Source organism: Peromyscus eremicus, chromosome 4, assembly GCF_949786415.1.
Source record: "Peromyscus eremicus chromosome 4, PerEre_H2_v1, whole genome shotgun sequence".
NCBI classification, from domain to species: Eukaryota; Metazoa; Chordata; class Mammalia; order Rodentia; family Cricetidae; genus Peromyscus; species Peromyscus eremicus.
In genome coordinates, this window is record NC_081419.1 from 36,720,538 (window position 1) to 36,738,839 (window position 18,302).

At 39.2% G+C, this 18,302-nt stretch overlaps 1 protein-coding gene across 2 annotated transcripts in view; it reads right to left on the bottom strand.

The window, feature by feature from the left end:
* Positions 1-209: 209 nt before the first annotated feature.
* Positions 210-18,302, bottom strand: part of Cytip (cytohesin 1 interacting protein) — a 61,810-nt gene continuing 43,717 nt past the window's right edge. For both annotated transcript variants that reach the window (XM_059259151.1, XM_059259149.1), the window contains 5 exons: positions 15,629-15,731; positions 15,347-15,440; positions 12,582-12,651; positions 4,984-5,050; positions 210-1,062 (listed from right to left, as the gene is read on the bottom strand). In XM_059259151.1, the coding sequence (XP_059115134.1) occupies positions 596-1,062; positions 4,984-5,050; positions 12,582-12,651; positions 15,347-15,440; positions 15,629-15,731 (801 nt within the window). In that variant the 3' untranslated portion in view covers positions 210-595. The remainder of the gene's footprint in view (positions 1,063-4,983; positions 5,051-12,581; positions 12,652-15,346; positions 15,441-15,628; positions 15,732-18,302) is intronic.

The following is an 18,302-nucleotide window of genomic DNA, read 5'->3' on the forward strand; positions in this document are numbered from 1 at the left end:
CTACCAAATTAAACTATGGAAAGTTGGCCGGGCGGTGGTGGCGCACGCTTTTAATCCCAGCACTCGGGAGGCAGAGCCAGGTGGATCTCTGTGAGTTCGAGGCCAGCCTGGGCTACCAAGTGAGTCCCAGGAAAGGCGCAAAGCTACACAGAGAAACCTTGTCTCGAAAAACCAAAAAAAAAATAAAAAAATAAAAAAATAAAAAAATAAACTATGGAAAGCAACCCAATAATTATATCCTGTCACTCCGTATTCACACTTGACTCCAAAGAGTTCTCCACTTCTTACGCGCATGGTCAGTAAAATAAATACTTTTGTACTTGCGTGGCCAGCATTAGAATGAACAGACATATTATTACATTATCTAACCTATCACTTTCTTTCCCTGATGTACTCTTAGAACTTGAGCTGTACTGGATGAAAAAAAAAATGACAAAAGACCCAAAAATAACATAAGAACTTAAAGGTCAATGCTGCTGTGAAATGGGATGTGAGCTTCACAGAGTGTACTTCCCCACGAAGGCGGGCGGAGTTGATCTAGGCAAGTAGAGAGAGAATTGTGAAAGCAGCCAGTTCAAAGGGTCTCTTCCACCCATCAGAAACGACTCTCTTCCTCTTCTACCGCACGATGAAGGCCAGGGATGAATTTCAAAATTTGCTTCCGGACACTTCCCCGTCTGCTTTTCCGGGGTAGAGTTCCAAACATGCTTGAGTAATTGCCCTCCCACAAGGGGGATAAGGACCCATTGCTGGTGACACTGATGCTCCGGTTTCTCCTGGAAGAAGCATTCCTCAGAATATCATCTCCTTCCTTAGAGAGAAAGCACTCGTCATCGGTGCTGGTCTGCCGGCTGAAGGCGCCCCGGCTGGAGTCCTCGGACACACTTGTCCTGTAGCCGTCCTCGCTGTCCATGGTCAGGGAGCTCAGCCGACTCTTACAGCTGCTCTCACTGGACAGTCGGTTCTGGTCCAGGAGGGCTGGGCCTGGCCCCAGCAGATTTCCAAACAAGGACAACTCATCCAGGTCCATGTTTTCCAAGTTTGGGGAGTTAGCTGTATCTCCTACAATACAGAGAAGAGTCTATTACGGGATGAAGGTCACCAGTCCCTACAAGAAAGCACACTGAACTTTAAAGAATGCAAGGGAGGGAGAACAACTACTTTGGCCTGAGTTTTCACTTGCACAAATATGGTTAGGAGGGTTTCCCAAACTAGCATCCATGGGCTAGTTCCTAAGGAAAGGGTCATGAAAATTATAACCTAGAATAAATTTAAAGGTGTTTCATGCCCATAGCTTGGATATGGAATGTACTCCAAGAGATTCATTCGTGTGATCTTCTTGGGAGATGGTGAAAACTTTAAAAGATGCAGGTGGCCTCCTGGGAGGATTTAGGTCACTGAGGACATGGTCTTGGATTACAATTTCTGTGTCCTGGTCCTTTTCTTTATCTCACTCTCCAGCAGCCAACAGAGCTCTTTTATTCTGCCGAGTGCTTCTGCCATGATGAGCCATGATGTGCCATCACAGGCCCAAGCCTTGTGGACTGAAACCTCCAAACTCTGAGCCAAGTCAAGCTTCTTTTTCTGTGAGTTAATTTTTCATAGTGTCAGATAGCAAGCATCCTTGATATGAAATTAGTTCAACCCAACTGATGCTCTGACAGTGTGACTCTGTGAACCTCCAAGTGCTAATTTCTTAAATTGTGTAACCCTGGAAACTTCTATGAAAATGTTCACAGAAGTGAGGGCAAAATAAACTCTCAGAGAAATGCTTCTCTGATTCTTATTAGCTGTCTTTTAAAAAATCATAAGTTTACTATCAAGCCATTTAAAGCATATGGAAAAAGCAGTTACAAATTAGAACATGTGCTTATAAAAGGCTTATGAGGTCAACTACACCTTCCAGCCTTAATATTCCAAATTTCCTCCTAGAATGGCTGTAAGTTCTAGAGTGGTGCTGTGCTTAGAAAGCATCTCTGTCCTCAGGCATGTACCTCTGAAAACAGAATTCTATTGCTCGGCCAAGTTTTTCCATCAATGCTTCATAACCCACAAAGGGGTTCCCCAAACTGAATGATGAGTCACATTCTGTCCTGCCCCACCAGCTTCTCATCACTCGGTCAGCTAGTGTGCTCAGAAAAGCATAACTGAGAATGCGAGGTGTCAAGCACTCCACAGGCTATCCCGCATTAATCATCTTTACTCTGTTCTCCTGTGTCTTTGCTTGGCATCACAGAAAGAGACACTGTTCTTACTCCATTTGATGTATGAGGCCATGTGCAGCCAACCTGCATGGTGCTTCCCTCTCTGCTACTACCTTCTGCTTGGTCTCATCTTACAATGAGCTGATAAAGCTGGATGGAAGAGTAACTGCTTTCTAGACCCTCATGTTCTAGTTCTAGAGAAAGCAGATGAATGAATACCCTCAAAAAATGGGCAACAATATAGCTCCCAATGTTCAATCTAATTAAGACTGTTCCTGTACATGTGGCAACTGTACCCACTGGGCTGTTTGGGAACTGTCAGTAGTTCAGATGAAGTCTTCTGAGATGTTCCATGTCTGTGAAAGCCAGGAATTTGAACAAGGCTTCAACAAGTCTTTGCCTTTCTCTCTCTCTCTCTCTCTCTCTCTCTCTCTCTCTCTCTCTCTCTCTCTCTCTCTCTCTTTCTCGGAAAAAAAAACCTTCTGATTCCTCAAAATGTAGTCTGATACAGCTGGGCATGATGGGACATTCCTTTAGCTAGCATCAGACAGGTGAGGCAAGAGAGTTTCAACATAGCAACAACTCTCTCAAAACAACAACAATTAACTGAAATTCATTAAAAAGAAAAGTGGGTCAGTGAGATGACTCAGTGGGTAATGGCCAACCTGATAACCTGAGGTCAGTCCCTTCCCATGGACACAAAATGTGTCTGTGCAGCTTTGTGTGAGCATAAACACACACAGACGGAATAAATAAATAATTTTTTAAAAGAGAAGTAACTTATACAAATTTCAAATTTGTCTAGCCAAAATTGCAAATCAAGTCTCTACACTGTTACCAATGTCTAAAAGATGACTAAGGATTTACAAGGCACTCCAAAAAACAGGAAAATAAAAGACTGTAAGATACAAAGTAGAATATACTTAGATAGATATTTGTCAAAAGAAGACATGAAATTGGCCAACAGATATATGAAAAAAATACCTGGTGTCATTAATTAGCTGGTAAACACAAATAAAATCATAATGACTCACCTCACTCCTATAGGAATGCTTATACCAAAAAGACACAAGTTCAAAATTAATGGTGAAGATGTGGAGAGAAAAAAAAAATCCTCCCACAGTTCATCTACCATGGAAAACAGTATGAAGGCTCCACATGAAACAAAAACAAAACAAGACAAAAAAAAAAAAAAAAAACCACCACACTGCCATATGATCCAGTAATGTTACCAGTGCATGTCCACAGAAAACAGACTCAGTGTATCCACAAAACGTGCACTTGTGTGCTCATCTTACCACTATTCACAGAAGTCAAAACATGGGCTCTACAAAGACACATGTCAACTGACAAACGGAGGAAGAAAATACAGCATGCGTACAGTGGAATACCATTTACTCAGGAAAACTAAAGAAGTTTCATTATTTGTGATAGTATGGTCATGGAGATCAGTGTGTTAAATGAAGGAGTACAAGTATGCAAACACAAATATGAGATGATCTCATTTCGTGTGCAATATGAAAATGTCTGCTGGTCTAATAGTGGTTGAGAGGATAATGGTGGTGACCAGAGGCTGGGCAGAGGTGTAGAGATGGGAAAGGTAAATGGAAACCTGACCCATGGGCACTAGTTACAGTTAGCTAAGAGTGAGAGCTTCAGTGTGCTTCAAATGGTGGGGTGACCAGAGCTAAAATAATTCTACTAGAAACTTCCAAGAGCTAGAAGGAAGATATTTGAAGAGCTTTTACTACCAAAAAGAGACAAATGTCTGAGGAGCTAGTTAGTTTGTCTTGACTTAAACATCATATAATGTCCACATCACATCACAACATATCACATGATATTCATGACCAGATATTACTTTTTTATGGTTTAATAACTCAATTTTAAGTGATTTTTAGATGGCAGCTTTTCTGCAAAGTAGTCACCATTTGAACAAATATTCCAGATGCTAAACAGAGGTTAGAGTACAGTGTTACCTGAAGAAGAGATGACCTATATCCCAGCCCTCACGGCTAGTGACCTCAGTACATTACAGTGCATAGAGAGACTTCCCTTCCTGACAGCTATAATGCTGCATGCCTGGAATTTCAGTGCATGGGGGACCAAAGCATGAGGATGCTAGCTTGGACTGAAGAATGAACACTAGGTTATGCAGGGTTATATAGCAGGACACTGTCTCAACTGACCTCCCAAGAAAGAAGTCACCACCTCAAGTAACACAGAGAGTAGACCAGCTGACTAGATTAAACTCCTTGCTTCAAAATGCATAGACAGTAAGCTCCTCTTACCAACATAATAATCTTATATGTCTCTCTTGGTCCTGAGGTTTTCGGCATAAATGTAACCAATAAAATTTGAAAAGTGGTTGGTGTTCTATCTATGAAGTACGCAGCCATGCCAGTTTGAATAGCCTCAGCCAGAATCGTTTACAGGAATCTAATTCATTGGCTGGTGTGGTAGAAGTAGCAGGCAATGTTATCTCCAGCTCTCCCGGAGTTGTTGTTGGTCACCTATAGCAAGTGTGTGCGTTCCTGTGCCCACATATGTTTGCATATGCATATTCAGTGTGTGTGGAGAAGGGAGTACAGTCTGACTCACTCTCCTCCAAACACTCAGGTCCCCCTGCAGTGTTCATCCCATCAAAACACAGACTAGTATCCTTCATTGGTGCTAACTAAACTTTTACTGTAATAGTGATCATCTTAAAATATGTGTATGCAGAAACACTGAGAGGGTGTGATGAGAATGTGGTTTCCTGACAGGAAATTGAGCTTACCATGCAGCAGGCGCTGTTCCTGTAAGTGTAGAGACCTGAACTCCACCCATTTTTTCTTCAAGGTTTGCTGTGAGAAAGATGAGGGGGAGAAAAGTTCTGAGTCGTAGGAAATCCCAAGCAGGCAAGGCAGTAGAGACAGACAGCATGGCCAGCCACTCCCAATCTTTAAAGACTTCTGCTAAATGACAGAGGACATTAGGAATACTGATTTCTCAAGGGCTGACCAGTCTTCTTTTCAAAAACAAGAAAACCAGTGAAGGTCATGTAGTTTTATTTCAAAAATATGGAACCAGATTGCTCACATTTGAAAGAGATTGTTAGCTGTTTCTACATGAATGATACAGATAACATGGAATAGAAACCCCAGAGTCTTAGAACCGGAAGAGTTAACAGATTGAAAGGTTTGGACCAACAACTAAAAGATAGTAAATGCTTAGTCAAGACCATTGTTAGTCAATAAGTCTGGGCTCTGAAACAATCCTTTTATTGGACATCTACCAGGAACACACTTAAGTACCCTAACTTTGTTTGTTTGTTTCAAGATATCATCTCATGTAGCCCAGGTTAACCTTGAGTCTTGATTTTACTATGTAGTTGAAGATCATTTTGAACTTTGGATTCTCCTACTTTCAATTCCCAAGTACACAGTCCACTATGTCATTTATGAGGTTCTGGGGAGCAATCCCAAGTCATAAAAATGCATGTTAAGCAAGCATTCTACCAACTGAGCTGTATCCCCAGCCCACACCCCCCTGACATCACAACTCTTTTTCCCTTGGCTGCTGTGGCAAATGAAATGAGTGACCATCATGACAATTAGGAGACCAGGAGAACAGTCACATGTGGCCGGGCCTGGTCCAGCCACGTAGTAGCCAAGTCAATGGAAGTCAAAGCCAACTGGGAAGAAGCCATCTGGACAGGCAGGTGTAACATGCTCACTCTCTTTCCTGTTTCCTGTGCCCTGGTTCACCCCTGCCTTTGCTATTTTAGGTCCCCATAGCAAGGCCAGCATGTGGGCACAGCTCAGATTTGCCAAGGTCATTTATCCATAAGAAAGATGGCCTAGTTGGAAAAGAGCAGGACTTTGTGCACCACCACCTGGAGGGAATAAGTGATGATTAAAATAGAAAGATTTTTTTCAGATGTATATTTGGAAGGCAATGGGAGAAAGAGAAGAAAATGAAATCTCAAGAACATCATTCAATGAGTAAGAGGAGCAGGGGTCATGCCTTGGTCTGTAGAACACTTAATCTGTCACAGTAGCAACTGAAGCAATTCTATGACTGCCAATATTCGGTCAAATAACAAAAGCGACAAAATGCTTAGCTGAGTTCATTTGTTTTTTCCTTCTGAACCATGACATTCTTCTACAGTAGTCCTAGGAGGGCTGGTCCCATCAGTCACCGTTCTGGTCATCTTATAAGTCTATAGTTATGTGAAGACCAGACTCGGAGGCTTGTGGAGCACAGGACTGGCCAGTGCCACCATATGTACCTACACATGTCTTCTTTGCTAAAGATATTTATCTCCAAGAAAATAGAGCACAGGAGAGAGAACAGGACGGGTTGTCAGTCAAAACTAAAAACACAAAGACAAAAATGTTATCTTTCTGAATTTAGTTTTCAAAAGTATGGGGACAGAGATTTCCAAACACTTCATATTTGTGACAGAAGGTTTTAAGATTGCTGGTTTGCTGGTCTAACCCAGTTATCTAAATGTGCCATGGCTTACACCTGGAAAACACCAGTACAAAGAGGAGAGAAACCAAAGTGACTGTTTTCAATCTGAAATTGTTTTCTATTATCCTCAGCGTTGTTCCTGTCTGTGTTACTGCCATCATCACCATACATCCAGTCAGATCTAAATCTTCTGTATCGCATGAGTGTTAAAGCATATGTGGATCTGGCCATGTGATTCCACTTTATGTCACTGGACCCATACATGGCAGCTGGAGGAACGGATGAATATTGTTGAACGAATATACAAGAGAACAGCTTCCTAAAAACAACCCTCAGCTATCACGTGCTGAGTTGGGTTCCAGACATGGCCCCAATATTTTCAGTCTACATAAGACAAATAACATTTCTTCTGACAGCTAATCTTTTCATTGTGCTCTTACAAATAATGTGCCATTAATTTTCATAATTTTGTTTATAGGCTGGGAAATAAAATTTCACTGAAGCAAAATATTTTTCTACATATGTAATAGGCATAATAAGTAGCAGAGACAGATTTAAAACTAGCTCTTTTAACTAGTTTACTATTTGTGCTAAGCATCTGGAGCATGGGTTAAGATAAAGGAAATCCCTGAAAATGTGACTCAGAAGGGACAACTTCTTCCAGAGAAGAGCTTGGGGCTCTACACAGTCTTTGTAAAAAGAATGTTCATGTGTATAGGATGCAAAATAAATGCCATCATGCAGAGGAAGCCAGCCTAACTTTAGTTATAGGTCAGACCCAGTCATCTCTGCCTTGAGGGATTAACTACATGTTTATCATTTCAAGATTGGTTGCAAGACAAATGCAAGATGGTAAGCAGAAATTAATTTCAAGCTACATCAAGCAGAAACATCAAGAGTTAGCTAGGAACTTAGATTCTGTGGTAACATGTGGTTTAAGTGTGTCTATTTAACAAAAAGAACTCAGCCAAATTTCCTTCTTGACAAATGAACCCTGGCGGAGTATTAGGCACATCGAAAAGGAAGCTGACAAATGCTGCTAGCAGCTGGAGGCGCCTTGGGAGACAGGAACATAGCAACACCTCATGATCTGAACCACACTGTGCATTTACTCTCTGAGAGAGGCAGTCAAGCTGCCAGACCTGGCCCTGCAAGGGGAGCTTTGAAGCACTGTGTGGAGGGAATTGTACAACTATCTCAGGGAGATGAAGAAGAAGCTGACATTCAACCACACAGCATCCTCAGATGCTCAATGACAGGAAAGGCATGGCACTCAGAACATGGATTCTCTCCAAGCAACATAGCAACAGGAAGGATTCAAAATTGACACTAAGTAAGATTGCTATAAATTCTGATAGAAAATTTTTAAAAAAGGCCATAAGCACAAAAAAGTTGAGAGAGAGAAGAACAGATAGGTATAAAAAAGGAACATCTTATCAATAAAGTATAAATCACATCTAAAAGCTAATTAGAAAGAATGCATTCTGTATGGAGTACAGATAACAAGGATGCTACTGAAGTCATTATTAAGGAAAAAAATCCAAAAGAACCTAAGGAATTTCTAACAAAATTCCACAAGGCAATGTGGGAAGCAATAAAGACAATGCATCTAATGAAATGGTTTGTCCAGAGCTTGAGTCACATGTCTTGTAGACATAAAGATCAGTGCCAATTTTAGACAGTATGAATTGAGGTATGAGTCTGGGCCTAATTAAGTTATAGTGAAAAGCAGCCAGGAGAGGGAGGGAGAGAAAGATACACACAGGGGGGAGGGGGGAGGGGGGAGGGTAATATAATTAGAAAGTACTCTAGAGAAAATGACCAAAGGAAAAAAAGAAAATATGAAAGTAGAATACGTGAAAAATGAGGACAAAAATGACGTCTGTGGCACAGGGTTAAATGTTAAGAATGGAAGTTGTACCAGGCCCTGCCATATATTTAAAAATTAGAAAACTTTATTGACCAAAACAGAACTCGGCAAATCTGGTGCAGAAATAATATCTGAGTAGTTTTACTAGTAATAAAGAAATTGAAATAGTGGTTTGAAAGTCTTCCCTCCAGAAAGCACCCCAGTCCTGGTGATGCAGATGGCATTACAAAAATTCTACCAGAGAACAAAAGAGGAACAACCCAGATCACGCTATAAACTTAGTAAAGTTAACACTGAAACCCAAAAAGAAGCCTGAGCAATAAAACTATAGGTTAATTAAAGCTATTTTCAAAATTCACCAGCAGTAGCAAAGAAAGCCTAAAAGAATAGAAAATGATTATACATCTCAAGATAACCATGCTGGGTTTGTGTTCAAAATTAAAGGGTTCTTTTACGTTAGAAAAATACTTAGCAGCATTCACCATATTGATAGATATTTTTAATAAATCTTTGAAAAGACTTTCTTATTGGATGCATGAAACGGTAGTGAATTAAATTTAATACATAAGCATCATAAAAACCAGCAAAAATGTGGTTTAGATGGGAGCCTCTTGAACCTGAAGTGTATTCATCAACAGAACTCATTCCTCAAGTGAAAAAGCTGGGAGAACCCCCTTAAAGGACAAAAGAAGGATGCCTATGATTGTTCTCCTCATCATAAGCCACTCCTAGGCAGAGGCAGCACGGCGGAGAAGAAAAGGAGCCAGATCAATTTTGTACAGTTATTATCCTTATAGAGCACACCAAATGATACCCAAACAGCTTAAGGGAGATTATACGGTCTAACAAAGGGCTTGATTTTTAACAACAACATAAAAATGACTGATTTATACCTATATACTAACCATAAAATTTTTCTTTACAAAAAAACATAATAAAATCATAAAGTACAAAGGATAATACAAGAAACAACTATATGATCTATGTGTAAAATTACCAGATTTTATGAAAGATGCAAAGAAAAATAGTAAAATTGCTAAGATAACTATGGTTGGGGGGTGGGGTAAGAATGGACAGACAGGAGGGAGGGGGAAATGTAGCTGGGGTGTAAAATAGATAAATAAATAATTTTTCTTAAAAAAAGGTAAGTGTGGTAGTTTAAATGTAATTGGGCCCCATAAGCTTTAGAGACTGGCACTATTAGAGGTGTGTCCTTTTTAGAGTAGTTGTGGCCTTGTTGGAGGAAGTGTGTCACTGTGGGAGCAGGCTTTGAGGTCTCCTAGGGTCAAGCTACGCACAATGTGGACACAGTTCACTTCCTATTGCCTGTGGATCAAGATGTAGAACTCTCAGCTCCTTCTCCAGCATATGTTTGCCTACATACCACCTTGTCCCACCATGATGATAATGGACTAAATCCGTGAAACTGCAAGCTGTCCAGTTAAATGTTTTTTCTTTATAAGAGTTGCTGTGATCATGGTGTCTCTTCACAGCAATAGAAACCCTAACTAAGACAATAACCTAGCAACAAGAAAATGAAATGCCATGTAATAGTTAGTGTTCTTGGCACTGACTTATCTATATAAAATGAAATGTCAATCAAACCTACAGCATTTATTCATGGAACTTGACAACTTTACAGATGAGCAACAGACTAAGAGCATTGTCCAATTAAGTAGCACACTGAGTTGGACATAAAAAAACAAATTGACCAGTGGACTACAATGGAGAATCTGTGAGTAAATATGGACTTACATGAAAATTTTCCTAAAATATAAGTTTCACAGCAATTCAGGAATTCAGTTAAGAAGAAAAGAAAAATACAAAATAAATTATATTGGGAGAACTGTCTTTGAATATGGAAAAAAAGTCAAATTATACCATACTTTATAGTACATGTAAAGATTATTTCTGGATGAATTAAAGACTTCAATATGAAAAAGAAAAAAAATTAATTAAAAAAATTTTAATGTAGATGACTGACAACTGATTAATATTTAGGAGCGCCTTTATAAACAAATATATCAAAGGTTTTTCAAAGAACCAGGGAAACAAAACTTAGGCCTCATTAACCTAAAACACTTTCAATTACCTAGAAACCAGTTCTTCAAGAGTAGCGGAGAAATATAAGAACATTTCTGGAAAGATCTGGTGGTCACCATTTAATGAAATAATGTGCAAGAATGACAAACACCCACAGATGAGAGTTAAATGAAGGAGCAACACAAGCACCCTGATGAGACACATTCGTATGTTTCCTCTTTAAGCTACTCACAGTAAATTCTCACATTATGTATGCTTTAATTGATGAAATGCTCTAAAGTAAATAATGCTCAGGAAGATGATTCTTTAAATGAACATTCAAAGTGTATTAAGGACCTATTTATATTCTGGAAGAGAACAGAGATGTTGAAAGGCTTGCATGTTGGTAGTTAAAACTAGTTAATTATGTACATTAAAATTACAGAAATTTTGTTAAAGTTATATTCAAAGAGTAGGAATTGCTGAAAAGCATGAAATAATGTTTTGCTCAAGTAACTTCATTCCATGAAATATGAATGCATTATTTCATGTAATAAAACATAAAGTCATGAGCCTATTTTTCATTACCCTTTTTTTAAAACAAAAGACTAAGAACTTAACATTTGAAAGAAGATGTTCACCAAAATCATTGCTGTTTACCAAAATAAATTAAATTTTGGAAGTTTTAATAAACATAAATATAGTATAAAGCACTTATTACCTCTCATAAAAATGCAATATGAATATTAGAAGCAGTTCTTTAAAGTGAAGAATAATACAGTAATTTACAATATACTGAAGATCCTAGCCAATGCTATATGAGAAGAAAAGTAAATTAATTGAATAATTGAACTAAAGATAAAAAACTTAAAATGCAAAGGATTATCTTTTTTAGCTAGAGAATGCATTTGAAAATGCATGAATGAAATTATTCTGGAGTATATGAAGGATGCAATAAAAATGGGAAAACTTATATTCAAAGTGAGAAAAGTGGAAGCCACAGAGATTTCAATTGTTCTCACATTTTCTATGAGCACAATTTAATCCCTATTAATATCTGAGCAGAGAGGATTCTTTGGTGATTTTTTTAAACTGATTTTAAAATTTGTGGGAATGGACACTTCTGCAAGAGTGTCAAAGCCAATATTAGTGAGGCTTGTTAGTGAGTGATCACGGTGGAAGGAAAAGATTCTAGATAAACTATAAATACAGTAAACTGTACCCTTGAAATCAATAGTAAGTGTACTTCACGAGAAAAACTAATGAATAAAGTAAGTAGCTTTCTTGTAGCCAAGCCATCTCTACATAGGTTGGCTGCTCCATTGTCCTACAGGCATGGTACTAGGATGAGGTGGTCAGCAAGGACCTGGGAGGAGTCAGGAGCATCTTTGACTCACTCTGTGAGTGTCTGGAGTTCATAATTTGGAAGGCTCACCAACCTAGATAACTGAGATTTTGAAAACCTTCGAAGAGCCATGCTAGTGAATTTGCATTGAGCATCCTGCATTAGGCACTGCTACTTGCGACCTTTTTCTTTCCTTTCAAGGTAACAGTGTGTTTGCCGGTGGAGGCAAATTCAAGGACAGCCACAGGGTTGGTGGTAGATAGTCCATTGTCAGAATGGTAGAGAAGGAAAGGAGGCAAAGGACCCTGGGAAAGTAAAAGTGATGGGCCCGCCAGCATTCTGCAGCACTCAATGCTTACTCCTACACTTTTTCCCCCTTAAGCAAAATGTAAATCAAAAGTGATCACAGGTGCATCAGTGAACAGTTCTTCAGGTAAGATGCCTTCCTGCTGGCTTTCTGAGCCTCATAGACTCTGAATGAGGAAGGAAGAGGGTGATTTACACATATTCACAGTCTCAGATATTCCTGCCAAAGTAATTGTGTGGCCCTTGAGAAGTCAGCAGTTTGGATGAATCCTGACATTTCCCCTTCAAGGGCTATCTCAGTTCCTCAGAGAGATTATTATTCTGCTACTCACACATTCAAGGATGAAAAAGGACGTGCTGTGTTAAATCAAAGTACCTTTAAAGCTTGCAACTTTGCTTCAAGCTCTGCTCTCCTGTGAATCATTGTTCCATTAAGAGTCTCTATCCTGTTTGAAGAGAAGGAAAAGGTGGGGGTAAATAACAGAGCTAGCCATTCAAAGAGGTACCATCCTTATGAAGCACTGCATGTGAAGAGCAAACTATACTAGAAATGCAAGATAAATGTCACCTTCCCTATGGCTCTCCACTATGGAGGGTGGACATTTGAGTGTCTGGACCTAAGCCAAATTTCCCAACAACACTAGGAGAGAGAAAAGGGGATGAAAAACTCCCTGACAAATAGTAGAGGGAAAGATCCTGGCTAATTTACAAACTGTAGCTCATTTTCCAGAAGGTACTATATGCTAATCGTGGTTGCTCTCCACCAGAATCTATTTTTGCCTGGACAGGCTGAATAATCTCAGTTATTTGGTGAATATTCATTGGGCATTTACTATGAGCCAGGTAGTATGTCAACAAAAATGGTATTCAGGACTTTCACTACAGGGAACTCAATGTGCTAGTTGTTAAAACAGGGAAATTGTATTGCAACTTCATATGGCTATTTCGTCTCAAAACCTATAGTTCACACATGGCCAGCCTAGAACTATCAGTTTAACAATGTTCTTCTCATCCTACATCCAAGATTTTCTAAAAATGGCAGGCTTATTCTCCCAGGAGCTGGTGTATTTTCACTGTTGTTTTGACTACAAATCTTCCATCCAAGGATGATAGCTAATTTCACCTTTGAATCACTCCATTAAGCATTTTTAAAGTATTTGTCCTAATTCCTTTTGACTACTAAAGTGTAATTATTTATGAAAATGTGAGAAAATTGAAAGATGTGGTAAGAGCACTCTATGTGAGTCACCTTTCCTCTGTTCTTCCAGCATCAGACCCAACGGAGTAAGAGGATAGTACAAATTCTGTCTGATTTAACTGAGACAATCTGTTTTGTGGACAATAGAATCACTAGAAAGCTGCATAAGACTCAGTCTTGTTCTAGCCCATCTAAGCAATGGATGTGCACAGCTGTAAAGATTGCACAGCTGTAGAGATGGACCATTCCTTCAGTATTTGTTCATGCTAATTTCACATTTTGCCGATCTGTCGATTTCTAAGAACCGTCTCTAACCGTATTTATCTATGGTCTTCTTGCTTCATCTATGTGGGACATATCTTTTCTCCCACCAATAGTATTGTGTCTTGGATTCTATCTGGTCCTAGGTTTCTTCAAGGCAAGAACTTTCCTAACTTTTACCTGGAAGTATTAAAGCTCAGAGGGTGGGGCTCAACTCTACCATGATCAGTTATCTCTTAAAACTGCCTCAACACACCCATCCAAAGCTACCTCTGAAGTGTCAGTGAAGAATCTGGTAGATTCTACTAGCAGCTCACAATGAACAGCTCCAACTGGAAAGAGCAAATGCTGACATTCAAAGCAGGTTGGATCCTGTTATCACTCATTCATTACTCAGCTGAACTCAACTTTACCTCTGGCACTTCCTGTACATAAAGGAATAAACCCAGGCTGACAATAAGGCTATGGAAAAAAATGAATTAGGTAACGCTGAAACCACCTAACTTGGAATAAAATCTAAACTCCCTGGCACAGCAATGCATCTCAAGATCTGATGTATGGCCAACTATGACTTCATCGCTCATACTTTCTCTCTAATCCACCAGCCACTAAATATACATTGTCCTCAGGGTATGCCACATCTATTTCCAGAGCTCAAAGACATCTTGATTTACCTACATGTTTCTCCCAGTTCATATGGCCATTCCTTCCCTCTGTTTAGTCTCAGCTCCAATTGTCTAGCCCCAGAGTGGAGCACTTTGAACATCGAATCTCAGTTGGCCACCTTCTTATTCCATGTTCTCCCCTGCTGCATTATTCTCCTTTCTTATAGTGGTTATCCATCACTGCAATTTAAAAACTTCAGGCTTCTCTTACAAGTCTTCTATCATTTTTAGAGTTCAAAAGTCTTTGTTTTTTGCCTCTTTAGACATACACAGAGATAAAAACCTTAATATTTGCTCAGTATAGATGATTTTAATGCAATAATAAATTTGATTATAACTGCTTATTAATATCTTATTGGATTCTTGGAACAAGAAAAAGCAAGCCCAATGCTGTCTGTTTTCTTAGACAGTTATGATGATGGGTAACAATGAGTGTCCCTGTAGATATATCTACTTGAGATTTTTTAAGATCAGTCTCAAAGATTAAACCCATTGAGCAGCTGAGAAGACCAGAGTCATTCTGATAAGTTGAATGTTAGTATATGTTACTGTGTATATTCCAAGGTGGTGAAAGTTGAGGAAACTTTTTTTTATTATTCTTTATGGAAGAGTAACAGAGGTAAAACAAGATGCTTGAGAAATATGAGAAAGAAAAAAAAATGTTGTAGCTGAAAGATGACATGAACCATGGAAATAGGACCAATTTCTGTTGGTTCAAAGAAATGTGTGCCAGTTTAATTGAATCAGATATTACAACTATATCAGTATATGATGTCCCTTCTACAAAGCACCTTTGTCTAGTGACATCCTCTGACTTCAGATGTTGACAATATGTTCATGACTCAAAACCTTGAGAAACAAATGGAACCCATAAAAATGCCAATGCCCATCCCAAAGCTATGTAAGCTGCTTCCCTTCTGGTAAGTCACAGACAAATAGCTTATTCACTCATCCCCTCAGGCATTCTCAGACACCAAAACATCTTTGAAACCCCATAGCAACTAAGTGGATATTTACGTTAGCACATTTCCTGACGATCGGATCAGGTCAACCACTTGTTTGTGGGTAAAGCCTTCTGTGCTCACACCATTGATATTTGCAAGGATGTCACCTGTGAGATGCCAAGAAAAGCAAGTAGTTTATTAGTTACTTAAACAAAGCCTCCTGATGGAAATGAAGACAAACAAGCAAGTTCCAACCATAGCATCACTCAAGAAAATTCAAAGCAACAACTGCTTCCTAACCTTCAAGAATTTCTTACTATTTAAATGGCTTCTAGCATGAGCAGAACTACATTACCAGCTTGCAGGCCAGCACAGTGAGCAGGGCTGTCTTCTTGTACTTTGTAGATCATAGTGCATACTTCCGAGGAGCAGATGTTCTGGTTCTGGAGCCTGTAGGTCTATAAAATTTAAGTGGATACATAGTAACTTTTCAAAAAAGTCAACCGATGTTTGTCAAAACATAAAATCATGTCAGCAGCATTAAGTGGCACATTAGGTAAGTGCAAAGGACAACTGTGGAAAAGTGTCCCTTGCTGTGGACTGAACTGAAGGTACCAATTTTGCAATTCCAGCAGATAATCAGCAGCCAATTTCATTCATAAAGCACATATGGCATGAAAAAGGAAAGTGGGATGCAAGTTGCTCAAAATGGTCTGTTTCCAAGCCTAAGAGACCACCTGATGCTATCACTGTATATTTATTAAGAAAAAATTAAGCTACTTATATCTCAATGGGATGAAAATAATGATAGCCATGTGCAAAGGAAAAGATGCTGTGGGTCTTGCAGACTAAAGCAAGCATTGGGGGAGAGGGTGAGATACAAAATATCCAGCAGGGAGACCAACTAACAGTGTTTACATTAAATCAGAATTCTGCAAATAGTGACAGGCTTCCCTGGGTTTGTTCCAAGTGCTCTAAGTGGCCTGATCAATTTCATTTCTGAGCACACAAGACCCCTCCTGTCCTGAATTCTCACCAGTTCCTCGGCCATCCAATTAAATAAAAAAGAGACATGCTTCCCCAGGTGTCTCAGTTTGACCCAAATAGTTTAGTGGTATTGGGTTTTATGGTTGATGTTTTTAGATTGCTCTTCAAAATGTATAAAAACACTAAGGAAACATGTGCTACATATAGCACTCCCATAACTCCAAACAAGCATGCTTTCCTATTTACTACATTTGAATTGTGGTGTGGAGTTCCATCTAGAGTCAAAAATCAGTGTTTTGAGTTGCCTTTTAAAGACCTGATTACTACAAATTAAGCTACATTAGAGTATTGCTTCCTTCTGAGAAATTCATGGCTGAGACACCATAATCAGTCACACACAGATCACTTCTAGAGCTAGCCACTTGGTTCTGTTAAATGCTAAGAGATTTTTGCTCAACTATAATGCATTTAGAATACGCTATTTGAAAAGTAGAGCAGCTTTATGTGGCCTATAACTCAGGTCCCACCTGTATCAGAAGCCTTTTTGAGAGTTTCCTGCCCTGGACCACACTGCAGCTCAGCTCCTTCTAGAAATGGAAGCCAAACTAGTTCATGTGCAGCAGGAGCCAAAGACTGAACTTATGCACCTTTTAGAAGTCATCGTTCTAGCAATCCTCATCAATGAGGAGACCTGCCTTCCATTCCCAGGTGTCAACGTGAGCACAGTGCAGGAAAAGCACTTTGATTTATGTAGCTAAAAAATTCTATCTAGAGATAGAAAGGCAAAACCAGAAGCCATGAAAGCACAGAAAAGAATATTTGGTCAAATAATATTCCCCATCTCCCACCCACATCTCCTATCATGTGCTTCTGTTGGCTTGGAAAGAATTTTCCAAGAGCACCCCTGCAAACTGTTGACTTCTGAGATAAGATATATGTGCTGTAGCTCAGAGGTGGAACCATCAGGTCTCATTGTTTTCATGTTTCTGTGGCCTGTTGTCTAGTAACGATGATGCTGACTTTGATTCTACACACATGCTGGTGGAGAGAGAAATGGAAGGAAGCAGTGATGTGTATCCCACCAGAGTGGGAAAACAAAATGAGCAGGTGCTCAGTCACCCTGATTCCCGTTATTATCACTAGGCAACCTCGAAGAGGCCGTGATAAACAAGCAGTATCTCTTAGAGAAAGGCAAATGGCTCATGGTGGGGTGTGGGGGAGGTCCATACTTCTAAAATCTTATAGATTTAGCCCATTTTTGTACAAATTTATGTCTCAGTGATTTTGTGGTAAGTTTAAAGTAAGGAGCTCAGAAAGCAGAAACTCTTCTCCCATGACTTCCTTGTTCATACTGTGTTGTTTCTTTACTCATAAAGCATGTTTAACGTAGCAGCTTCCTGCTCCTGCTCCTGCTCCGAAAATATACACTAAGTTTCCTTTTATGGGGTTGATATCACACCAAAGTTTTCTGAAAGCAGCACTCACTGAAGCTAAGATCTAAAATCTGACATATAGCATAAGAATATGATAATGCAAAGCACATCGGAAAGAAATGCAGAAATGATGTGGAAAAAATTGAGACTTCAGTTGCTACTACCACGGCACTCAATTAGACTAAAGTCCACGTGACTCCATTCGCCATATTCACAAATATAATCATGAAAAGACAGGCAACAAGTAAATGACATTCTTGGACAGCCACATTGAAACCAATGAAGACAGGTAAAAACTTCCACCAATGGTTTCAAGTAATAAAGTGTTATCTTATTATCGGTGGGGAGAGGTACAAATTTCTTGTTATACCCAATAAGAAAGGTTTGCTCTCTGTTGTACTAAATATGAGTTTTATATACATAAATTAAACATCTTACAAGTATTCCTTTTTATTTTCCTTATTTATTTATTTATTTATTTATTTATTTATTTATTTATTTATTTTATTTTATTTTTTTTTTGAGACAGGGTCTCACAATGTTGTCCTGGCTACCCTGGAACTCCCTTCCTGCCTCTCCCTCCCAAGTTCTGGTTTAAAGCCATGAACC